The sequence below is a fragment of the Canis aureus genome, chromosome 6 (genome assembly GCF_053574225.1).
Source record: "Canis aureus isolate CA01 chromosome 6, VMU_Caureus_v.1.0, whole genome shotgun sequence".
Taxonomy (NCBI): domain Eukaryota; kingdom Metazoa; phylum Chordata; class Mammalia; order Carnivora; family Canidae; genus Canis; species Canis aureus.
The window spans coordinates 62,684,905-62,711,426 of record NC_135616.1 but is presented as its reverse complement, the minus strand read 5'-3'; the positions used below and the strand labels follow the sequence as shown (position 1 = coordinate 62,711,426).

Below are 26,522 nucleotides of genomic sequence, written 5' to 3'. Positions count from 1 at the left end.
GGATAACCAACATTAACCACTGTAGATTCTCTCTAGTTTATACTTTGTACTGCTCAATTTAAAGAGACTAGATAGTAAGCTATTTAAGGGTAGCAGCCCTTTCGATTTTTAATATATCCCCACCCCACACAAGAGTTAACATGTGATAAGTGCAGAAATAAACGATTGGAAAGAACCTGGCTACCTGAATCCTAATGCCATGATTACATAGTTACAGGGGTACAGAGTTTGAGCCCCAAATGTGCAAGGTTAGGAATTTTATCAGTTTACTGAAACGTTCTCTGACTCACAGTAATCAAATTGAGAACAAAGTGAGCTGATATATCAGAATACCCATTTATTTATTTACATTGAAATCAGTAACTGAACTGAAATATTTATAAACTGGATGACTCTTAGTGGAAAATTCACATTGAAAACTAAATTATCACCAAGTTTTCCTGCTGACTCGGGGTAGGGGGTTGCGGGCTTCAAGCTAAAGTAATCTCTTTTCTTTTCTACAGCTTCATCTGCCACGGTCAGCTGTGCCCCTATGTAGTGAAATTCTTTTCCTTTAATCCCTTTTCCAAAGTTCTATACAGACTACTCTACTTTTTGTTGACTATGTCACTTCTGATAGTTATCTCAAAATTTTGGAACACAACTGGACAGACATTAGTGTTGTTTACATTGCTTTCATTACATTTTCCTAAGGAGATATCTTGATGACTTTGATTAGCACTGGATGCTCACTAAGGTTTTATCTGCTGTATATTTGCAAACCATATCTTAGGATAAGTATTCATCTTATGTGTTGCATATACCTCCTAGAGGCATCTTGGGTAGAAACATGGACACTGGAACCATCTTTTCTGGGTTTAAATCATTGCTCTTTTACTTCCCAGGCTGACTCCAAAGAGACTGAGATTATAACCATTATATTATGATGCTTACATGCCAATGTAGAAAATACACTGAAGGCTAATGACCCAGATAAAAGGCTGAGTGAAAAGTAGAGTATATAGTATTGTAACTTTCTTACAAAATTAACAGAAAGCTGTAATATTTGCCAGAATATTTTCATTGTATGTACGTATATCTCTAACACATCTGTAAATCATATAATCTGTTCCTTTAACTATTGGAATTATATTTTCCTTCTATAGAATTATTTTTATAATTACAAATGTAGTCATTAAAACTACCTATAAAAAAAATAAAAAAAAAATAAAACTACCTATAAACTCTCCTGGTCCTATCACCAGCTTTAGAAAAAAAAGATTTCCAGTATTCTGAGTAGATCGATTTTAAGTATTTATTTTGGCCAAACAACTCAAAAGTTCCTGTATTTAATACTTCTATCTAATTTGTATAGTCAGCTTGCAAAGTTTTTTGTCCCTGAAAGGAAAACAGAAACATAAAATTTGTCTAATTTATTTAAATTGTTTAATTTTTTTCTTACCAGTTTTATTTTATTTATTTTTTTAATATTTTATTTTTTTATTCATGAGAGACACAGAGAAAGGCAGAGACAGGCAGAGGGAGAAGCAGGCTCCATGCAGGGAGCCAGATGTGGGACTCGATCCCGGGTCTCCAGGATCATACCCTGGGCTGAAGGCAGTGCTAAACTGCTGAGCCACCCGGGCTGCCCATCCAGTTTTAATTATATATGGTGTTCTTTCAAAATTTAGAGCTGATGAATATCTTCCATTTGCATAGATGATTTCACCAAATTACCTATAGAAAACTTTTTTTTTTTTTTAAAGATTTTATTTATTTACTCATGAGAGACACAGAGAGAGAGGCAGAGACACAGGCAGAGGGAAAAGCAGGCTCCATGCCAGGAGCCTGATGTGGGACTCTATCCTGGGTCTCTAGGATCACGCCCCGGGGTGAAGGCAGCACTAAACCGCTGAGCCACCCAGGCTGCCCTGATTTTAATTTTACTTGTAGTAAGTGACCAAAAAAATTTAAGATGATACTCTAAGATCTAAGATTTTTTTCCTGGAGAGTGTTTCCTCATTGTTGATTTGATACATTTGCACCCAGTTTATCAGTGATATAATTTAAATTATCATCAGCAAAATCCAGTATTGTCCAGGTGCATCACTGTATTAAAATAAGAGCAGATCTTCAGGAATCAGAATGACAGGAAGTTGAATACTAGTTTCATCCATTTACTAACTCTGTCACCAAGATAGGCTAACCTTTTTGTATCTGTTTCTTGATCTAGAAAATGGAGTTTGTAACAGTTGCTTTATTAGATTGCAGAGATTAGAGATAGCATTTGTTCAGTCCATGGCACTGGTCAGATGCTGAATAAATTATATTCTCTCCAATAATGATGTAACAAGCAGCTCATAATAATAATTAACCTTTGAGTCAGTTCTTAGCTTTAGAGAATATAAAATGAGTTTCTCAAATAATTCTGTAAACATTTTCATTCATGTAATTACTTTTTTAATCTAATATTTTATTGTGGTAAAACACACCATAAAATTTAGCATCTTTACCAGTTCTAAGTGTACTTAAAAAGTGAATTAATGTGGTATTAAATATACAGCCATTACACCATCATCTCCATAACTTTCAACTCTATAACTTTCATCCATCTCTATAATTGAAAGTGTATTCCCATTAACTCATTTCCCAATCCCCCAGTCTCTGACAGCCACCATTTTAATGTCTATGATTTTGACTACTCTAAGTTTATACACAAAAGAGTTGAAAACAGGATCTCAAAGACCTATTTCTATACCCATGTTTATAGCAGCACTATTCATAATACGTAAAACATGAAAACAACCCAAGTGTTCATCAATAGTTGAAGAGATAGGCATTATAGTGTAATACATACAGTGGAATATTATTCAGCCTTAAAAAGGAAGGAAATTCTGACATATGCTACAGCATGGATGAACCTTGAGGACATTATACTAAGTAAAATGAGCCATGTAATTACTTTTTAAATTTATTGATTTTTTTCACACTCTCAAAAACTATTTTAAATATTATATTAATTTAAAACTGTCTTGCCAGCAGGAAACATAATATGTTCAGTTCTGTGGAATAGAAGTTATAATTTATAAATATCCAAGAATATACTTTCTTCTTTTGAATTTCTAGAATTAAATATTAAACTTGAATATTCTAGACATCTTTTCCTGATCCTTAGTCTATTGCTTTATTTTTCCTAAATAGGAGAAAATCTTTGAATTTTTAAAATTCTAATTTAAAAATTAGTTCATTTTTAGTGCATTGTTAGATTTTTAATTTTAGTCAGATTATTCTATTAACTTTTATCTTTTTAAAAAATGTGAGTGGTTGGGGTACCTGGGTAGCTTAGTTGGTTAAGCATCCCACTTTTTTTTAAAATTTTTTAATTTATTTATGATAGTCACACAAGAGAGAGAGAGGCAGAGACACAGGCAGAGGGAGAAGCAGGCTCCATGCACCGGGAGCCCGATGTGGGATTCGATCCCGGGTCTCCAGGATTGCGCCCTGGGCCAAAGGCAGGCGCTAAACAGCTGCGCCACCCAGGGATCCCCAGCATCCCACTTTTGATTTCAGATCAGGTCATGATCTCAGGGTTGTGAGATTGAGCCCCGAGTCAGGCTCCTTGCTGGGCATGGAGTCTGCTTAGGATTGACACTCTCTCTCTCTCCCTCTGCCCCTCCCTATCCCCTTCAAAAAAATTGAGTGGATAGTCTTTCTTTTTTCTTAAAGAGAACTATAGATATTGGGCAAGATGGAAATTGTGTAATTCAGATTAACATGTTTTTTACTTAATGCTAATTGCTCAGATAAAAAAGAAAACTCAAAAGTACTTCTGTGGTTAAGTATCAGGAGGTCTAGTGAGTGTTGGCTCTGCTACTGACTTCCTCTGTGGCTTTGAGAAAGCTATAACAACTACAAAGATTGAGTGTTTGAACAGACACAAACAGTTTACCAGAAGCATTTGGTAAAAGCAAATTAAAGAGTTTCTTTGGTTACCTTTAACATTCTTTAACTATTTTATTTACTTTTTTAAAAGTTTTATCCATTTATTTGAGAGACAGTACGCACCCATGGGGGTGGGCAGAGGGAGAAGCAGATTCCCTACTGAGCAGGGATCCTGATACTGGGCTCCATCCCAGGATGCTGAGATCATGACCTGAGCTGAAGGCAGATGCTTAACCAACTGAGCCACTCAGGCGCTCCTGAAAATCTTCAATTATTTTAAAAGAACTTTATTCCATTTGATTTTGTAAAATCATTTAGAGGCACGAATGATAGTGGTTATCCTTTTTATTAGTGGAAAAAGCATGGGCTCCAGAGTTAAACCAATAGAGATTTAGATACCTACCACCACTCTGTGTAATCTTAGGCAAGTGTTTTATAGCTCTGGCCCTTGGTTTCTGTATCTGAAAACTGGTTTCATAACAGCTAAGGTTTATTGACATGTGCATCTTAGATATTTTATGTAGTTCATATAATAACCTTATACGGTAAATACTACTCTCTCCTCATTTCACAGGTGAGGAGCGGAGGTGCAGAAAAGCAGGTAATTTGATCAAGGTCACATAACTAAATTTGTGGTCTTAAAAGAATTAGAGATGAGGTATGTAATATGTATGTCAAGCAGTGTCAGACTCTGAGTAAGTCTTTAGCAAGACATTATATGTTATTGTTGATGCTGTTCTAAAAGAAACCAAAGTGAATTCAGATCAGACTTAGTTTATAAATAATCTATAAGCTGAGGATCAAACACTATTTCAGATGTCTGTTCCCAGTTCTGATTCCAGAACTCTAAAGTGAACTTTCTAAATTATAAACAACTTGAAGAGAGGCACTCATGTCTTTTAATTTTCTCTTATATTCCATAGCTTTTACATAATACACATTTGAAAAGATAGTATGCATTTAATAAGTACTTATTAATGATTATGAATTTCTCTTGAAAGGTCAAATGTGGATGTATTTATAAGTTAAAAACAGCCGTTTTCTGAAAAGTACTTCATTTCCTTTAAGGGCTAATTCTTTATTATTTTAAAAATTGCCATTGGAGGGTAATTTTAGGACTTTCATTATAAAAAGTCTTTTGTTTTCACATTGGTGTAAGAAAAAAAATGAGAAAGCTATAGAGAAGGCTGACCTCTCAAGAATTTCTGTGTGGGGAATTACAAAGGCATGGAAGTCCATAAACCATTTCTCCATTTATTTTTTTTGTATATTTGCAACAAGCTGTACTTCTAGTTAGTGAAAGTTGGCAATTTTTTTTTATTTGGTACCAGACCAAATTCCATTCTCATCAACTCAGAGTTCGTAGGACAAAATGAAATCTAAATTCGACCCTAAATTGAGTATATTTTAGTAAAGATGATCTAGTCTACCTGGTACTCATAATGAAATCTAAATTCAACCCTAAATTGAATGTATTTTAATAAAGATGATCTAGTCTATTTGGGACTCAGTTTACCTCAGAATAGTCTTTAAGAATAGTAAATTTTATCACAAATCCTATAATGTATATCCTAGGGTTAAAAAATAGCTTGTATTGTTTTTGTCTGATTGCAACAGTAACATATCTGTGAGTGATGCTGGTATACCAATATGCCTTTCTTCATTAGAATATAATTTGGTGATATTTTGTCAGATAACCAGATCTTTACATGTGGAGCAAATGATTTCTTCTTAGAAACCTAAAATTCATGTGTTTCATCACTGGAGTAACTTGTAAACTTGTTTGTTTACAAGTAGCAGTTAACAAGAGGGAAGGGATTGTCAAATGGGTAACAATGAGATATTTTTTTCCTCCCTTATCTTCCTGTGCTTGGTCAGGTTTTTTTTTTTTTTTTTTTTTTCTTCTTTCACAAGTTGTTTAGAATTATGATGCTTTGGTCTACCATGCATCTTTGTCTTTTGTTCACTGCTGTATCCAAGGGCCTGGAACAGTGCTTGCCTCATAGTAGGTCCCAAATATTTGTTGAATGAGAGAATAAAGGGTCTCTTGTTTCTGCTCTTGGGCATTTTTAGATGCTCCAAGCATCTTGCTTTTTTACTTACCAGATACATTCTGAGGTTTAGACCTTATTATCCACTAGATTTTGAGTCATCCACTGGATTCTGTATTATATGGTGTGATATTATTTATAGTGACAAGTGTGCTTTGTGATGATAAGAGGGAAAGAACTTACAGGCTGACAATGTAGTCCACTATAGAGACAGAAAGTAGATTAGTGGTTGCCTGGAGCTGGGATTGGAGGTGAGAACAGAAAGTGACTGCAGATGGGCAATAGGAATCTGTTTCAGTTGAGGGAAATGCTTTTGGATTGTGGGGATCATTGTACCGCTCTGTAAACTTGCTAAAAATCATTGAGTTGTTACAATGAGTGAATTTATGGTATGTAAAATGTACCTCAGTAAAATTGTTTAAAAAATAAATAAAACCAGGTTGGGAGTTTAAAATTTTTGGAAAAATTGGAAAACTAGAATGATGTAATTCTTTTATTTCTTACTTTAGATATGACTTTTTGCTGTCGATAAATGACTAACTTACCTAAAGCCAATTTTTCTGTGAATTATTTCAGGCCAGAAACGTGAATTTTATTCTCTGGAAAAGTAACTTTCTTTTGTGATACTAGCTTGGAATTTATTAAGGCTCTTTAATATAAAACATCTTGTTACAGCTAATTTCCTTACCCTCTTTTATGGAAGTAATCCAAAGCTAGAAAAATGAATAGATGTATATTATTCCACATTGCAGATAATCTGTTTACATTTGGTTACACAATTAGGACACCCAATTTTTTTCCATTGCCTTTCAGAAAGATTAGTTTAACTTACCTAAATTGCTTCATTTTCATTTTAAGTGAATTATTTATGGATTCTAATGTATAATCTTCCCCTCTCCCCCCACCTTTTCTGTTGTTGTTGTTAGGAAATTATTTGTATTCTAAAATTACTTGTTGGGAGAAAAAAATGTTTCCATAAAACTAGTATTCTTGTGCAGATTTTTGTATTCTGTAAGGGTCTCCTTGCAAGGAGTAAAACCCCTTAAAAAATGTGACAGTGTCCTGAAAAATTATTTATAAAAGCTTTCCCACAAGTCTAATAAAAGCCAAATAGCTTAAGATCTAATTAAGGTTATTGAGATCAGTTAACTAAAGTCCGAAGCTGTCAAGCATTGGCAAGGATGTGAGGACCTAGAGACACTGGAATTAAAAAGCACTTGTATTTTAAGAATTGAGGTGGCTTGATTTCTCAGATCATTGTACAGTTATTCTGTGACTTGAAACCATTAGATGATAATAGTTATTGTGACTCTTATAATTGAGAATATAGTGCTGGCTGTAGGTCAGACTCTGTTCTAAAGACTTAAGGAATTCCTTTGATTCTGATAAGTATCTTGTGAAGTAAGGACTACTACCATCCTCATTTAGCAGATAAAGGAAAATAAGTGGCACAGAACTCACCCCGGGTCACACAGCTAGAAAACCCAGACAGGCAGGCATGGCTATCATCACTACACCAAAGTAAAAATACCTTTCCTTTTCTTTTTTTCAAAAGCTTAAAAAAAAAAAAAAATTCATCCTCAAAGGACTCAAAAATTCTTGGTATAAGAAAATAAAAATTGGGATCCCTGAGTGGCGCAGCGGTTTGGCGCCTGCCTTTGGCCCAGGGCGTGATCCTGGAGACCCAGGATCGAATCCCACATCGGGCTCCCGGTGCATGGAGCCTGCTTCTCCCTCTGCCTGTGTCTCTGCCTCTCTCTCTCTCTCTTTGTGTGACTATCATAAATAAAATTAAATTAAAAAAAAAAAAAAAGAAAATAAAAAGAAAATAAAAATTAATACTCTATACTGCTAGATGGAGAAATATGTTTTTCCATTTCCTTCTTTATTTTTATATTTTCCTTGTTCCCACTTGTATTTTTATGTTTGTTATTTATATATTTATGTCCTTTGTCTTCCTTTCCATTGCTACTTTTTTTTTTACTTTTTTCAGTGTTACTCTCAATGATTGACATGCTCTGATTACTCATGCTTTTTCATACTATGCTAGGCTGATAGTTCAAACAATATTATTTGAATTTAGAAATCTTTTATTAGGATTTCTTTTGTGTCTGGTAGTTTAATCAGTTGTCCACTGGGATTGGTTGAACATTCTGTGGGAACTCTTCAAGCATTACCTGCTGCTTTTAAAAGGTATGAAGTGTAAATACACCTCACATTTCTATCTGCCTTTTGAGAAATCTGCTTTATTATAACTCAAAAGGTAAATTTCCTGTAAGAATGCTTACGGTTGGCTAAATGGTGATGTAAGTATCAGTATAAATAAGCAAAAGTATTTTAATAAATTGATCTCTGTTGAACTATACTGATCATACAATAAGTGATCTCACAGTATGGATATGTTCAAGGTATTATTATTTTTTTTAAATCATTCATTCCCATTCTTTTGTTTTTATTTTATTTTTAGGATTTTGGCCCCTAACAGTAATTATCAAGATGTTGAGACCCTCTATAACTTCCTAATCAAGTATGAGGTAGGAGAAATATTTTTAAATGTTTATCATATTTCCACCATAAACAAATTTTACTATAAATAAACATAATAGAGGTCTAAAACCATCAGAATGGCATTTGCTTTAAATCTATAAGTCCCACAGAAGTTTGTCAAAGACATATTAAACTTTTTCTTTCATTCATAAAATGAAAACTTAGAGTCCTAAACTAAGACACCTTCTCCAGCACAGAATTGTTTCTCATTAGAGGTGTGGTTGGCCTTCCAGACGTGCTGTTTCTCCAGTGTGTGGAATGCTGCAGAGTGTTTGGCATCGCTGCTGCTCACATACTAAATCCCAATATCTGAGTCACTGTGACAACCAAAAATATTCTGCTGCCCCACTCAGCTTACAGACCCAGATGGTTCCTAGGGAGAAAGAGCCACCTCTGTTTGAGAACCAGCGATTAGTGAAAAGGAAAGTTCTAATTCCGTTTCCTCCGTAGCAATAGCACAGACCCTGGTGTGACAGCTGAGCTGTGGTGAGGCTCTGGTGTTTTGTGACTCTAACTTGCAAGCTTTCCTCATCAGTGCTGATCCAGGGAGAGTATTCTGTTGATCTTCAGTTTCTCCACCCATGTTCCTGTATGTTCTTTCTTTTCAAGTGTGTGTGTGTGTGTGTGTGTGTGTGTGTGTGTGTTTGTGTGTAAGTTTCTAAATACTCCAAATGAAGGAATGTGACATATATTCAGGTCCCACATTTCTTATGGAGTGAAGCTTTTAAAAATATATTCACTTTTATTTCTGGTTTGCTCTTCTTTTAACTCTTTGTATGTAACACCTTACATTAAGAACACAGACTGGGGTCAAACTACCTTTCAAAAATGTTAGTTCTACCCCATATTAACTGTGTGCTCATAGAAGAGTTAATTTATTTCTCTTTGTCTCAGTTTCTTTATCTGTAAAATGGGAAGAATATTAGTAGATAAATTATAGATCTAATCCTTTATTTAAAGACAAAATAGCTTAATGTATATGAAGTACCAGACACAGTTAAGTGTTCAGTAGTGTTAACCTATTTTATGTAAAGAATAGTGTTTATGTGTGCTTTTTTAGAAAATCAGCCTTAACACTGTACTAACCACATGATGTGCTTATTAAAAGGATTTCTTCTTTGGGGATGATTTGTATAATTATTTCATCATATTTTTGAATTTTAAATGGAATCATCCTAACAATTAAAATATATTTGTGGAAACAGTAGGACAACTTTAAAATCACATAGCCTGGAAAAATCTGGGACACGGATCTTTTTTGAGTTTAGTGCTTTCTGTTGCTGAGAGTATTGGGAGAAAATGTCTAACTTATTACGTATAAGATTCTGTGGATCTGATTCCCAGATTTTTAAAATCCTTTCTCTGAGCAGCACTTTCCCCTCTCAGACCAGTTACTACTTGGAGGAGGTATTTCTTACATCATAAACATCACATTTGAGACCATCCAAATCTTTTAGATGTTTAGCTATTTTAACGCTTAACCTTTGCCTTTCGTTCTTGAATTTTTAAGAATTAAAAATAATATAGCCATTTCTAGTACCTGGCATCCATTATAAGGAGCACAACAAAAATTGAGAACACCAATTCCACAATCAATTCTGTAGTCACACTGCTGTTTACTGACAGAGGCATCTTGTAGCTATTTGTTCCCTGGGAGTTAAAATTATATGCTTGAGCACAGAAATGATATTTAACAGTGTAGTTTAAAATGTCCCAATATGAGTAATTAAAAATGTATCAAAACTGATGAGTATGATGAAAAGAGCTTTTTCAGGCTAGACCCTGTGATGTGTGTCATGAATTTGTGCCTCAGTTTAGCAGTGCCTTTATTAGTAGTAAATTAGCTGCCTACTTTTTGGTCATCTCCTGTGATCTGCAGCCACAGCTCCCTTATACCTCAACTGTGATCTGGGTTAAGTGTCCAAATGTATGAGGATGATTGCTTGGAAAAGTAAAGCTATATCTAGATACTTTTTTCTTCTTAAAATCTAAAGGCTTAAGGAACTATTTTATATGACATATTTTTTATTCACATCAGGTTCAAGACCACTTCTTTAGCCAATTTTTCTTAACGTTTGACAGAGAACAAATTATTTCTTCATCCTTTGATCAAACATTTGCAAGGTTGTTGGCATTTACTGACCTTAAGTTTGGATACATCATAGGTCCTGGCATATTGGGGCAATAACGAAAATTATCAGTGTTGTTGACATGAAAGTAAAACATATAAAGAAATAGGAATTGGACTGGTTGACAGTCTAAATATATATCTTAAACATTTTTAGATCTTTTAATAAAAATTATAAAGTACCTAAAAATTAATTGTAATTATATACTAATTTGTATGTCATCAAATATAATATTAAATATTTTATCAAGTTAAATAACATTAAACATATATAAATATATAATCCTAATTTTAATTTTTAAATTTTATTTATTTATTTATTCATGATTGACAGAGAGAGAGACAGAGACACAGGCAGAGGGAGAAGCAGGCTCCATGCGGGGAGCCCGATGTGGGACTCGATCCTGGGTCCCCAGGATCAGGCCCTGGGCTGAAGGCGGCAGTAAACCACTGAGCCACCTGGGCTGTCCTATAATCCTAATTTTAAACAAAAATGTAGGATTATATATTTAAAATATTGTATTCAAAAATTATAGGGGTGCCTATGTGGTTCAGTTGGTTGAGTGTCTCTCTGACTCTTGGTTTTGGCTCAGGTCATGATCCTCAGGGTCAGGAGATCAAGCCACATGTTGGGTTCTGTGCTTAGCATGGAGTCTGCTTGAGATTCTCTCTCTTCTTTTCCTGCTTGCACAGGTACATGCATGCACTCACTCTCTTTCTCTCTCACTCTTGCTCTCTCAAAAAATAAATAAATCTTTAAAAAAATTAAAACTATGTATTTTTAATCTTTAGTGAATGGAAGCATTTTCTATACAATATGGTAATTTCTTCACCAAAAAATGTATACCAGCTATCTAAATATTTTTTAAAGTAGATTGAACAGAAGATAGTTTCATTTAGTTTTCCATCACTAACTCAGAAATTCTGGACATATTTGTTGCTATTTGTTGAGTTAGCTGATAAAAAGAATTTATTATCCAGATTCTTCCCTGTACATAAGTAGAATATAGCTAAATCAATAGTAAACCTCAAGAAATACAGGATTCCATCACCATGTCCTCCAAATGTGTGCCATGACTAGTCTTTGTGTGATTGAGGATTTATTTTAAGTATTGTAAGTTATATCTCTGAATTATGATATTTATGGCCTTAAACATATTAAAAATTTAGACCTTGATAGTCTGAAAAAGACATTTCTTTAGAAAATGTCTGTAAACTAAACTTTTTCCTAAACAGATAGACCTTCTTGAAGACTTTATAAACTTAGTATTTAAATGAAAATGAAAGTTCATCAGTAATAATTTCTGGAAGGGTCAGCCATAGTATTCAGATGTTGTTAGAGTTGAATGCTTTACGTTTTTCTTTCAGCTTGAATTATTTATAATGTTCAGGATAAAAACAAGATGTGGCTGCTTCTGCTTTTAAAATAGTCTACCTCTATGACCCCAAATCTACTCCAATCCTTTAAATATAGTCATTTTAACTTTTTAACATTTGCTTTCTTTTTTTTTTTTAAGAAAAGAAATACTGAATATGTACGTTAGAAATCTTCTAAGACTCTAGGCTAATTGAAGCCTGAATCTATTGATAAGAGCCAGTGGAGTAAAATTTAGTGTTTCCTGGAGTACACATTTTTTTTTCTTTCCACTTGATCTACAAAGTAATTGTCTTTTTTGTTGAGATTCCCACTCACCCCAGGAACTTAATCAGTTCTTCTGGTTCTATGAACAGATTAAGTTGTAACAATAGGACTAGTAATTATACATGCAATTTAGTGTTAGCCTAGCATTGTGATCACTGAACTTGTGATTGTTCTTTTTATGCAAATATGAGAAACTTGACATTTTGCACCTTCAGAGTATGGGTCATTCTACTTGTGTGCATTTAACTTCATATGTATTCTTAACAATCACATCTTGATTCTTTTCAGGTAAATAAAAATATCCAGTTCACTCCCCAGGAACTTTATGATTGTGTTTCACAGTCCGAGTATCGGTAAGTCCCATCTGTATTATAGATAATGCTGTTGTAAGTTTTTACTGTATACAGCACCAGTTGGTGTGCTGGTGAAGGATTCTTTTTATGTCTTCACTACACTATGATTTTTTCACCTTTATTAATATGGAATAGTTCATAAATACCAAAAGAGCTCTGTGGTTGTGTGTGTGTGTGTGTGTGTGTGTGTGTGTGTACACACGCATATATAAAGACAGGTATAAAGTTTAAAGTGATTCTTAAATTTGTGGCCCCAAGACTCCTTTATATTTTACAAAATTGTTGAAGACCACAAAGACCTTTTGTTTATGTAGGTTGTATCTATCTACAGTTGCCATATTAGAAATTAGAATTAAATGTATGTTCATTTCAAAATAATAACTAATTACATGTTAAGATAAGGAACATATAATTATGAAAATAATTTTTCCCAAACAAAAAGAGATCCTACATTTTTGCAGATCTCTTAAAGCCTGGCGTAATGGTAGACAAATGGGTTCTGATAGTTGCTTTTGAATTTAGTTTGTTTTAGTAATCACGTGTCATGTATTGCTTTCGAATTTAGTTTGTTTTAGTAATCACGTGTCATGTATCACTGGAAAACTATTGTACGTTCTTGCAAGAATGAGAATGCAAAAGGCAGATCGTGTCTTAGTCTTATTATGAAAATAGTTTTGACCTTTTTGACCTCACAGACCCCTTGAAAGCCTCTTATTTTCCCCAGACCATAATTTGAAGACAAACTAGTATAAAGAATACTCATGCCTACCATTCAGTTGACAAAATAGACCTTTACCCATCTCTATGTATATTCTCCCTTCCATCCTCTCCTTAGAGATTTTGTGTTTATAATTCTCATCTTTATGAATATATGTATCCATAAAAATGTTGACTAGTTTCACCTGTACTTAATAGCATCATATATTTTCTTTTAAAAAATAGTTTATAGTATTCATATGTAACAAGAAAGAAGAAGCAGTATAAATATGATTCTTTAATATACAGGGTGTGTGTGAAGCCTGCTAATCCTGAGCCCAGGCAAACAAATTCATGAGGAACAAAACCCACTTAATGTTGTCAATGTTGCCCTCCAGTCTCATAGTCCCCCTTCTCACCATTCTTTTTTTGACTCCACGTCAAGATTCATTTTGAGGCATGGAGCAGCAGTTGGTTTGCAGTCAGTCCTGTGCTATGCAAAATCATGCAAGAAAAAGGCTCTTGGGAAAAATGGGTCTGAGGCATATCACTCAAAAACTTAATAAGACATACATTTAAAAAGAAGGTAGGAACCAAATTAAAATAGCATCAGTTTTACACGTGTTAAATGGTTAAGAAATATGTAAATGTGTCAATAAATCTGACACTTTTTATTGAAAAAGAGGTGAAATTTGCTTGTGGAGGTGGTACTTGGAAGGGTTGCAGGTTGTGGATTAATGTGATGATGTGGAAGGAAAGTTATCTGAAATTGAATGTAAAGTTGCAACACCAATTGTGAATGGTACACATATTTAAAGTATGTGCATGTGTGTGTTTTGTGTATTCCTAAGTAGCTTGGTTCTGCTGGGTAGTTTTCTCTGTTCATCTAGTGGTTCTTACTGCTGAAATTTTATATAGGAAAATGTGAAATTTGCATCATGCTCAAGTTGTTATTTAATATATCAGCGATGTTGGAACAGATTCATGTGTTCAAAACAAGTGCTATAGCAGAAATGTCTGTAGTTTCACTGCTTTGTAATATGCCACTTCTATCACTAAACCACAGCTTATTTGCTATTTTTAAATTACACATATCTCTGTATTACTATAAAATTTTATGAGCAGATGCAGTGAGTGTTAACTGTCAAGGTACTTCTGTTAAACTCTAGATTGATAAATTTATTTGATATCAAGACACAGGGATTGATAATTGTACACAAATGTTACTATTACTCATTAGGTTAAAATAAGTTTTCCAAAAAATCTAAAACCATTGGACATACATAGTCTGTTGTAGCTAGGGGTAAAAATTATTTTTTTTACCTTAATCTTCCAGACTGTCCATCACTTATACTCTTATTATAGATCTTTACTGATATGCCACATTTAAAAGTTTGTGTACATGAGATTTGTGTCAAAAATACATTTGTTGGAGGTTGGGGCGCCTGGGTGGCTCAGTTGGTTAAGTGTCCAACTCTTGATTTCTGCTCAAGTCACAATCTTAGGGTCCTGAGATTAAGCCCCACCTTGGGCTCTGTGCTGGATGTAGAGCCTGCTTGAGATTCTCTCTCCCCCTCTCCCTCTGCTCCTCCCTCATCCCTGCTTGCTAACTCTCACTCTCTCCCCCTCCCTCCGTTCCCTCCATTAATTAATTAATTAATTAACATCTGTCAAATTCAGTAATACATTAAGAAAATCATTCACCACAATCACATGAGATTTATTCCTGGCTTGTGAGGGTGGTTCAGTATTTTCAAGTCAACTTAATACATCACAACAATAAGAGAAGAAAGGATAAGAACTGTATGATTATTTCAATACAGGATACAAAATCAATATACAGCAGTCTGTTGCATTTCTATACACTTATGAAGCAACAGAAAGTGAAATTAAGAAAATAATCCTTAAAAAAATCCCATTTATAGTTGCACCAAAAACTGTAAGGTACCTAGGAATAAACCTAACCAAAGAGGTGAAAGACCTATACGCTGAAAACTGTAAAACATTCATGAAAGAAATTGAAGATGACACAAAGAAATGGAAAGACATTCCATGCTCATGGATTAGAAGAACAAATATTGTTAAAATGTCTACATTACCCAAAACAATCTACACATTTAATACAATCCCTATCAAAATACCAGCAGCATTTTTCACAGAATTGGAACAAACAAAATTTGTATAGAACTGCAAAAGACCCCAAATAACCAAAGTAATCTTTAAAAAGAAAAGCATAGCTGAAGGAATCACAGTTTCAGACTTCAAGTTTTATTACAAGGCTCTAGTGATCAAAACAGTATGGTACTGCACAGAAACAGACACATAGATCAATGGAACAGAATAGAAAACCCAGAAATGAATCCACAATTGTATGGTCAATTATTCTTCGACAAAGCAGGAAAGAATGTCCAGTAGGGAAAAGTCTTACCAATAAATGGTGTTGGAAAAACTGGACCACTTTCTTACATCATACATAAAAATAAATTCAAAATGGATTAAAGACCTAAATGTGAGACAGGGAGCCATAAAAATCCTAGAAGAGAGCACAGGCAGCAATTTCTCTGACACTGACCTTAGCAATGTTTTTCTGTAGATATGTCTCCTGAGGCAAGGGAAACAAAAGCAAAAATAAAGTATTGGGACTACTTCAAAATAAAAAGATTCTGACAGCAAAAGAAACAATCAACAAAGCAGTGTACTGAAGAGGAGAAGATATTTGCAAATGACATATTGATAAAGTATTAGTATCCAAAGTATATAAAGAACTTATAAAACTTAATACCCCAAAACCAAATAATCCAAATTTTTAAAAAGATTTTTATTTATTTATTCATGAGAGACACACACACACACAGAGGCAGAAACACAGTCACAGGGAGAAAAGCAGGCTCCATGCAAGAAGCCCGATGTGGTACTTGAAGGACTTCAGGACCATGCCCTGGGCTGAAGGCACATGCTAAACTGCTGAGCCACCCAGGCATCCCCCAAATAATGCAAGTAAAAAATGGGCAGGAGACATGAACAGACCTTTCTCCAATGAAGACATTCAGATGGCCATCAGACACATGAAAAGATGCTCACCATCACTCAAGGAAGTGCAAATCAAAACTATGAGATACCATTTCACACTTGTCAGAATGTCTAAAATCAAAGATACAAGAAACAAATCAGATGTTGGCGAGGATGTAGAGAAAAAGCAACACTCATGCACGGTTAGTGGGAATGGAAACTGGTTCAGCCACTATGGAAAATGGTATGAAGTTTCCTCAAAATGTTAAAAGTAGAACTACCCTATGATCCAGTAATCTCACTATTGAGTATTTACCCAAAGAATACAAGGACACTAATTCAGAGGAGGGATACATGCATCTCTATGGTTATTGCAGCATTATTACAATAGCCAAGATAGGGAAGCAGCCTCGGTGTTCATTGATGGATGAATGGATAAAGAAATTATGGGACGCCTGGGTGGCTCAGCGGTTGAGAGTCTGCCTTCGGCACAATGTATCCTGGGTCCAGGGATCGAGTCCTGCATCAGGCTCCCTGCAGGGAGCCTGCTTTTCCTTCTGCCTATGTCTCTGCCTCTCTCTCTGTATCTCATGAACAAATAAACAAAATCTTAAAAAAAAGAAATTGTGGTAAATATATATGCAATGGAATATTACCCAGCCATCAAAAAGAATGAAATCTTGTCGTTTGCAATGATGGAACTAGACAGTATAATGTCGAGTGAAGTAAGTCCAAGACAAATACCATATGCTTTCACTCATATGTGGAAATTAAGAAACAAAACAAATGAGCAAAGGGAAAAAGACAAATCAAGAAACAGACTTTTAACTCTAGAGAACAAACTGATGATTACCAGAGGGGAGGTGGCTGGGAGGATGGGTTAAATATGTGATGGGGATGAAGGAGTGCACTTGTGATGAGCACCAGGTATTGTATGGAGGTGCTGAATCACTGTATTGTGCCCCTGAAACTAATATTACATTGTATGTTAACTAACTGGAATTAAAATTAAAATATATAATGTCTGTCATCCCTGGCCAATATTTTGAGTTGGACCCTTACCAATGGAGCCACCCAGGCACCCAAAACTTGGCCATATCTTTGAAGGTATTGGAAACTCACTGGATAACTTGGCGGGCAGAGTCTCTTGCAGGATGGTTCCAATCAAATGTCTAAAATTATTTTGACTTTACTTTACTATTGCACTAGTTGGGAGGAGTTTTTTTGTGGAGGTGGTACTGGGGTCAAAGTTGAATAGTCAGAGTTAAGGCAGTCGTACCTGTTTTTTTCTTCTTTGTCTTGCCACTTATTTTGCAGGTTTGAACTGTGATATTAACTAATAAGCTCTCTCTTATACCTAAAAGGATGATTTTGAAGATGAATGACATGTATCTAATACCTTGAATGCATAGAAAAATAGTGATTGCTGCTTAGCAGGCATCTGGTCAGAGCTTTTATTTTTGTTACTCTGTGGTTTGTTTTGAAATTATTTGCTGTCTCCACCGTGATCAGTAGCGCTCATATTCACCGCAGGTGTGCTCCACAGCTCATGGTTTTCAGATAAGCTGCCAAAAGAGAGAGGTTCTTTTGGTTTCAGTGGCTCCTCCTAGACACAGGGCCAGATGCACCAAATGAAAGGTGGCAGAGCACGGAGGTGAAAAGAGAAGAAGGATTTAACTTGCATACAGCTGACCACTTTGGGGAAGGGTGAGGAAGATGATTACTTACGTGGTCTGAATTTACTAACAGAAGATAGTATAAAATAAACATATACACTGTTTTTTCTAATTGAGGTAAAATTCACATAACAGAATTAACCATTTTAAAGTGTTCAGTTCAGGGGCATCTAGTGCATTCACTCCCCTGTGCAATCACATCTCTCTCCAGGCCTAAGACATTCCCATCACCCCAGAGGGAAGTTCGAGGCTCCGTAAGCAGTCTGGGTTCTTCCCTTCCCCCAGACCCTGGCAACCGCTCATCTGCTTTCTCTCTATGGATTTATCTATTTTGAATGTGTCTTATAAATAGAATCCTACAACACATGACCTTTTGTATCTGGTTTCTTTCACTTAGCATGATATTTTTGAGGTTCACCTACATTGGAGCATGTGTGAGTACCTCACTCTTTTTTTTTTTTTTTTTTTTAAGATTTTATTTATTTATTCGTGAGAGACACAGAGAGAGAGGCAGAGACCTAGGCAGAGGGAGAAGCAGGCTCCATGTAGGGAGCCTGATGTGGGACTCGATCCCAGGACCCCAGGATCACCCCTGAGCTGAAGGCAGATGCTCAACCACTGAGCCACCCAGCTTCCCTGATACTTCACTCCTTTTATGGCCGAATGATACTCCATTGTGCGGATAGCCCACATTCTGTTTATCCACTCATCTGTTGATGGACATTTGGATTTTTTTCACTTTTTGGCTATTGTGAATAGTGTTGCTATTTGTGTGCAAGTATTTGAATTCTTCCAATTCTTTCAAATTTGGGGGTGGGGTATATACTTAAGAGTGGAATTCTGTGTTTAACTTTTCAGGAGTTACTGACTTTTTCCACAGCAGCAGCACTGTTTTACCTTCCCACCAACAAGAGATGAGAGTTCCAGTTTTTCTGCATCCTTGACAAAATTTGTTACCTTTTTTTTTTTTTTTTGGATGATAGCTGTCCAAATGAGTGTGAAGAGTGATCTCGTTGTGATTTTGATTTGTATTCCCCTAAGTACTAATGATGTTGAGCGTCTTTCCATGTGGTTATTGGCTCTTTGTCTTCTTTGGAGAAATGTGTCCTCAAATCCTTTGCCCACTTTTTAGTGGGTTGTTTTCTTACTGTTGTTGAATTATAATAAGTCTTTATGAGGAATGTGGCTTGAGGCCAAAATCCTATGTGTGATCTTTCAGGCCTGACCGTAGGCAGTTATAAGGCTTTATCTGGCACTCCACCAGGGAAAGCTGCCTTCCGCATGCCAGATTTGGTACACAGCCAGTGTGTTGCACTCTTCTGGAGGGAGTTGCAGACAATGCTTAGGTCCCTTGGCCCTGAGCTTACGTGCATATCTGCATTCCTAGCCCAGGCAACTCCATTTGGTGGCCTCCTTATTGGGGACTTTGGCTGAGGGCACCTCTCAGGCACTTCTGCTGAGAATTCCTTGGAGGACTTTCTCCACTCTGAACCAATGCTTTTCTACTCCTAGCTCTTTCCCTTTGCTATGTTCTGAATGTTTGTGTCCCTCCCAGATTCATATACTGAAATCCTGTTGCCCAATTCAACAGTCTTAGAAGGTGGGGCCTTTGGGAGGTGATTAGGTCATGAAGGTAGAGCACTCATGAATGGGATTAATGCTTTTATGAAAGAGGGCTCTCACCAGAATGTGACTATGATAGTGCCTTGCTCTTGGACTTCCAGCCTCCAGAACTGTGAGAAATAAATTTCTGTTGTTTATAAGCCACCCAGCCTGTGGTATTTTGTTACAGCAGTCTGAATGCACCAAGACCCACACCCCTTCCTCCCCTGGGTCCATGAAAAGGGATCCTCAGCAATGAGATGATGTCCCCTGTCTACACTATGTATCATGTGGCCCTAACTCAGTGCCATTCTATAAGGGAAAATGGACCACTGGGGAACTGACACCTTTAATTTTGTCTCTCGTTTTCAGTGTTGCAGCAAATGAAACAGTTGATTTTACTTTCAGTTTGGCTTGTTGTCCTTATTAACCACCTTGGCACCTGGCAGCTTGACATGTTACATGTTCTGGGTATTAGACCCTATCAGATATAGCAAATATTTTCTCTCTGTACATTGTCTTTTCACTTTTTTTGATAGCATCCTTTGCCACAAGTTTTTTATTTTGATGAAGTCCAATTTATGTGTTTTTCTTGTATTGCTTGGGCTTTTGGCATCATATCTGTGTGCATTGCCAAAACTAAGGTCATGAAGATTTACCCCAGTGTTTTTTTTTTTTTCTTAGAATTTCATAGTTTTAGCTCTTATGGTTAGGTCATTGATGCATTTTTTAAAAAAAGATTTTATTTATCCATGAGAGACACACAGGGAGAGGGAGAAGCAGGCTCCATGTAGGGAGCCCAACATGGGACTCTATCCCGGGTCCCCAGGATCATGCCCTGGACTGAAGGCAGCACTAAACCGCTGAGCCACCTAGGCTGCCCCATTGATGAATTTTTGAGTTAATTTTTGTATATGATGTGAGGTAGGGGTCTGACTTCATTCATTTGCATGTGGGTATCAAGTTGTCCTAGCATCAAATGTTGAAGAGACTATTTTTTTCCCTTTGAATGGTCTTGGCACCCTTGTTGAAAATCAGTCACCCAGGTATGTGAGATATATTTCTGGACTTTAACTTTGTTCCATTGGTCTGTATGTCTGTATGCCGTTACCACTGTTTTGATTAAAGTTGCTTTGTATTTTGAGTTTTCAAAATTGGGAAGTGTGAGTCTTCTAAACATTATTTTTCTTTTTCAAGATTTGACTATTTGGGGTCCCTTGCAATTCAATGTGAATATTAGGATCAGTTTTTGTAAAACAGATTGTTGGAACATTGATAGGGATTGCATTGACTGTGTAGATTGCTTCGGGGAGTATTATGGTATGCCACTAATTTAGGTCTTTAATTTCTTTTGGCAATGTTTTGTGGTTTTTAGTGTACAAGTCTTGTGCCTCTTCAGTTAGACTTATTTTTAAGTATTTTAATCTTTTTCATTTCAATTCCATTTACAATAGAATTGTTTTTTTCATTTCCTTTTCTAACTGTTCATTTCTAGCGTGTAGAAATGGAATTGGGGTGCCTAGGGTAGCTCAGTCGGTTAGGCATCTGACTCTTGGTTTTGGCTCAGGTCATGATCTCAGGGTCATGAGATTGAGCCCTGCATGGGGCTCTGAACTCAACACAGTCTGCTTGAGATTCTCTCTCTCCATCTCCCACTTGCTCTCTCAATAAAATAAATAAATAAATCTTTAAAAAAAATGGCAATTGATTTTTTGTGTGTTAATCTTTTATTTTGCAACTTTATTGAATTAGTTTATCCTAACAGGTATTTTGTGGATTCTTTAGGATCTATAAATAGAGATAATTTTACTTCTTTGTTTATAATTTGTATGCTTATTTGTTTTTTATGCCTAGTTGCTCTGACTAGAATTTCCAGTACAGTGTTGACTAGAAGTGGTTGAATATGGGCATCTTTGTTTCGTTCCTGATTTTAGGGGGAAAGCTTTTAGTCTTTTGCCATTGAATATTATGTTAGCTATTATATGCTGTTTTTATATTAGCATTGTATTCCATTTTTCTTTCATCTAAGATACTGCAAATAGAAAAGTTCAGAGAATTGTAAAACAAATATCTATTGTAGACTTTCTTCTTGTACCTAGAAAGAATTTTGGAAAAACTGCATCAAATATTGTAATTAGGGGATCCCTGGGTGGCTCAGTGGTTTGGCACCTGCCTTTGGCCCAGGGCGTGATCCTGGAGTCCTGGGATCAAGTCCCATGTCAGGCTCCTGACATGGAGCTTGGCTTCCTTCTCCCTCTGCTTGTGTCTCAGCCTCTCTCTCTCTCCCTCTCTATGTCTATCATGAATGAATGAATGAATGAATGAATGAATGAATGAATAAATAAATAAATAAATCTTTAAAAAAATATTGTAATTAGATCACTTAATTTCACTACTGCTGTGTCATTTTGACAAAATTAGCCATGGAAATGAATCAAATAACCACTAAAATTATTTTTTAATTGATTTGATCAAATTTCCAGTTTATTTTGACCTGAGATTTGGTCAAAGTGAGTTTGATACCCATGATAGGACAATTTGTTTATTTACTTTTTATTTTTAGAAGATTTTCCTTGGGATGCCTGGGTGGCTCAGTGGTTGAGGGTCTGCTTTCGGCTCAGGGTGTGATCCTGGAGTGCTGGGATCGAGTCCCACATCAGGCTTCCTGTATGGAGCTTGCTTCTCTCTCTGCCTATGTCTCTGCCTCTCCCTCTCTGTGTCTGTCATGAATATATAAATAAAATCTTAAAAAAATAATAAAAATAAAAAGATGTTTATTTGAGAGAGAGAGTGCACGAGCAGGGGGAGGGGCGGAGGGAGAGGGAGAACCAGACTCCCTGCTGAGCAGAAAGCCCAATTTAGGGCTTAATTCCAGGACCCCAGGATCATGACCTGAGCCAGTGTCAGACACTTAACGTACTGAGCCACCCTGGTGTCCCCATGATAGGACAATATAGAGAAACTGGCAGTTTCTCACGAGCAACATAGAATTACAGAACTAGAAGCAACCTCCAGTCTTGAGCTCTGTTCCAGAACAGATCTGAAGTTGGGATTGTTTAGTTTGCAAAAGAGAAATAGGATCACTGTAAGAGACACAAAATATTTGTACTATTAGATGATGACTTTTTCTTTTTTTTTTTCTTTTTTTGATTTAGGCTCATGTCAGCAAATGGAGTTTTTTTAAAAGGCCCAATGTAAAGGAAGAACTTTCTAGAAATTGATAGGAAATGGGCTACGTCTCACAGTTGTGGGTGTTCTCACAACCTGGTGAAAACCAACGTGATATGGCTCACTAGGGATGCTGCAGAATGGCATGCAAAGGCGTTAAGGTGCCCCCACATCTACCCTTCTGTCACACTACAGATAAGCCCTGGGGAAAAGGAAGTTAAGAATTCCTGTCATGATGTAGTAGAGACCAAACATACACGATGGAGACATGCGATACTTTCCCCAGTCAGCAATAAGAACTTGCTGGAGAGAGCGTCTGTAGGTGATAATCCACTGTGAGAATGCTGACTCACACGGATGAAGAAACCAGATGCCAGTAGGATGAAAAGCTGAGACAGAGCTCACCTCCTAACTGAGAGGGGGAGAAAGAAGACGACCAGACCCAGAAATAGATTCAAAGTCTAGTTACTGAAGGAGTTTTGTTTTTCTTTTTTTCCTTTCACATGTGGAATAAATTAGGCAGAGCAGGAATGGATCAACCCTTTTTGTTTCCTTTGTAAACTTATGAGAAAACGTATTTATGTTATGTCAGATAAGTTATGAGAAAATTTGATGCAGTTTTTCTAAAATTTTTCCTAGGTTAAAAGAAGAAAATCGACAACGGATGATTATTTTTACAGTTTCTCTCCTATTTTGGGATCTCTTAGGATCTTCCAGATAATTTTCTGAGTAGTTATGAAGAATTGATGGCAACATAACACTAATTTTAAGCCCTGTAAATATGGGAGACTGGACTAGAGTAACACAAAACCAAAAGTCAGATTTGAGAAACCACACACTTGAGGAAGTGAGGCCACTGAAAATATGGTGTATTTCCTTTTGCTGTCACTACTACTCTCATCCTAATCCCTGCGTTCCAAAGGGTGGCAGGGGAGGCAGTGAAGAGACGTGGCTAGTAGTCCACCCCCAACACCGTGGAGATGGCCCAGAGCTTCTTAGAAGCCAAGAAAGTCATAACAGTGTAATTTATATTTAAAAACCTGCCATTTCTCAAACACCTAATGTGCCAGATGCTTCCCTAGTTGCTGGCTGTTCTTCGTGAGTTTATATAAACCATCTCCCAGTAGATTTAAATAGGTTTCCATGAAGTATGGACTCTCGACACCAGATATGATGGGTTGGTGCTTTGATAACTCACAGATCCCCCAGTTTGTAGACCCAAGTCAGCTTTGTAGGCTTAGTCTTAGGTAAAACTCTGAGTAGGCCTAGCATGTAATAAGCATCACTCCCTGCCCCTACTTCTGGCTCAAGAGTACTTAGCTAGTAGTTTTCATTTGTTAATTTAGCAGTTTTAAGAGTTGGAGCTGTCAACTTCTCATCTCTTCTCTGTTTATCTGCTTCTGTCAGGAGGTGCATTCTCTTAGTATGCTCCAGGCTACCTGTTCTTCAGTTAAAACATAAATATGTGATGTAGGCTACAGCATTGCTTGCCCTTTGGATTAGAGCACTATACCATCAGCCCATCTCCTGCTGGGAGAAGCCCTTGGAGACCATACAAACTTTTTTTTTTTTTTTAAGATTTTATTTATTCATGAGAGACACACAGAAAGAGAGAGAGAGAGAGAGAGAAGCAGAGACACAGGCAGAGGGAGAAGCAGGCTCCAGGCAGGGAGCCCGATGCAGGACTCGATCCCGGGTCTCCAGGATCACACCCTGGATCAAAGGCAGGCGCTCAACCGCTGAGCCAACCAGACGTCCCAACCATACAAACTTTTATAAGCATACAGCTTTGCTTCTTTGCAGCAGGTCTGCCATGGGAACCCTCATTCCTGGATTCTTGGAATTGCACCAAGATCTCCACATTGACTGAGAATCTGTGCTCCTAAGTGCTTATATCCCAATATTGTTTAGTCTAAGAAACTATAACTGTCAACTATCAAAGAATGTATTTCAAATCCCAGTCCCAGTATTATCCTGTTGAGATTTTTTTCATTTATCTGACTAGCTGTCTTACAGTGATTTAAAATTTCTTTATCCCCTAGGGAAAAGTTAACCATTGGATGCCGCCAACTGGTTGAGATGGAATATTCTATGCAGCAGTGTAATGCATCTGTTTATATGGAAGCCAAAAACAGGGGATGGTGTGAAGACATGCTCAACTATAGGACCTAAATGCTGAATTATAACTTAAAAGGAATTGCATTTATCTTCAACAACAGAGTAGCTTTCAACCTTTTAAGTCAAACCCAAGACACTTGGGGAAAAAAAAAATGCCTCATAGGTGCAAGAAGGTGATTGCCTATTGCTGAAAATCACATTAAGGTTCTAAAGAGCCTAATGCATCCATTGTGGGATAAACTGTGGAATCAACTCATGGAGTTGACGATATCTTCCTACCTCTACTCCTGACACTGAGCCAGTCCAAGGAAAGGAGAGCCATCTTTTTAATCATCTTAGGGTAGGAGCCACTTTGGCATCTGTGGAAGGCCTGGGGGCAGCAGCATTCTCTGAACTCTCAACATGGGTACAAGATCAGGGACACTTCCAAACCTCAAGAAAGGATTAAGACGTGGCCATGCTCACTGTGCCCCACAAATGAAATCTTACCCTAGGCTGTTTCGTGATCAAACTGTCTTCCATGTAGACCTGGTGAATGTAACACATACCCCTCCACTTCTCCTAAGGTAATGTAAGTAGAGTTTTGACCTACTAGCTATATAGTTTCTTCTCTTCTTCCCTGGGCTTGTCACTTTTCAATGCATTTCTAAAGGGAAGAACAGGGGAGACCTCTATACTGATTTTTCCCTTAAATGTGAAACAGCATGGATTTATGGGATTAGGTGGCAGTGACTCATGTTTGCCCCTAGCTAAACCAAATGTTTGACTTCCTATGTAGTTATACAGTAAGTTGGAAATCCTTGTTTACTAGAGTATATTATGCTTTTGTTAATACATTAGATTAAATCTAATTTGCTAATCTATGATGTTAATTTATTTTTTACAAAACAATAAATTTTATTTTTACTAAGATTGTGCTTTTCATTTTACTTCCAAATGTGTTTCTGAACTGTGTACAAGGCATGATGATAAAAGCAACCCTCTGCAATAAAAGAAAATCTATTCAGGATTCTCAGTGTCAATCTGTGCAGGGCCCGCTGAGCTTTAGGTTTTGCATAGGAAGCCGCATCTCTACCTGGGATTCAAGTGACATCAGGGGTGTGATCCCCAAGGGAGCAGCTTCCAGAGGATCTCTGCTCTCTGCAAAAAGTCTGTCCCTCCACTTCACCACCCCACCCCCACCCCACCCCAATAGTTTTTTCAGATCTTTATCCCTCAGCTGCTTCTGGTTGTTGTTACTAGGTTTTGGTTCTGCTTTGTTACCTCCCTCTCCTCTTCCTACTTATGTCTTTTCAATGTAGGTTGTGATTTTTAGGAAATTTCACTCAGTCACCGGCCACACTTTCACATATTTTACCCTTACACAGATTTTATCTTAGTTTGTGTATCTTTTACTTTGTACATTAACTTGTCAGTTCTTTCAATCTTTTTTTTTTTTTCATTTTACTGATATGTGAAGATGTTTTTCTTTTGGTTTCCTAGTCTTATTTTTTGTTTTGATTTAGAAACATTCTTTTAAACATGTTTAGTCTTTGTTTCTTTGAAGTGTCAGGTTTCTTTTTGTTGCTTTCTTTTTTTAAGTTTTAATTTAATCTTATATTTTTTTTTAAT

At 36.4% G+C, this 26,522-nt stretch overlaps 1 protein-coding gene across 9 annotated transcripts in view; it reads left to right on the top strand.

Moving 5' to 3' along the window:
• The window catches only part of SWT1 (SWT1 RNA endoribonuclease homolog), a 94,759-nt gene extending 68,938 nt beyond the window's left edge, over positions 1 to 25,821 (top strand). For 5 of the 9 annotated variants that reach the window (XM_077901935.1, XM_077901934.1, XM_077901930.1 and 2 more), the window contains 3 exons: positions 8,440 to 8,506; positions 12,578 to 12,642; positions 24,836 to 25,821. In XM_077901935.1, the coding sequence (XP_077758061.1) occupies positions 8,440 to 8,506; positions 12,578 to 12,642; positions 24,836 to 24,965 (262 nt within the window). In that variant the 3' untranslated portion in view covers positions 24,966 to 25,821. Of the gene's footprint in view, positions 1 to 4,495; positions 4,523 to 8,439; positions 8,507 to 12,577; positions 12,647 to 13,783; positions 14,018 to 22,780; positions 22,955 to 24,835 lie in introns of those variants that run through there. The other 4 variants (XR_013382089.1, XR_013382090.1, XM_077901933.1 and 1 more) reach the window with 4 other exon arrangements.
• Positions 25,822 to 26,522: the final 701 nt, after the last annotated feature.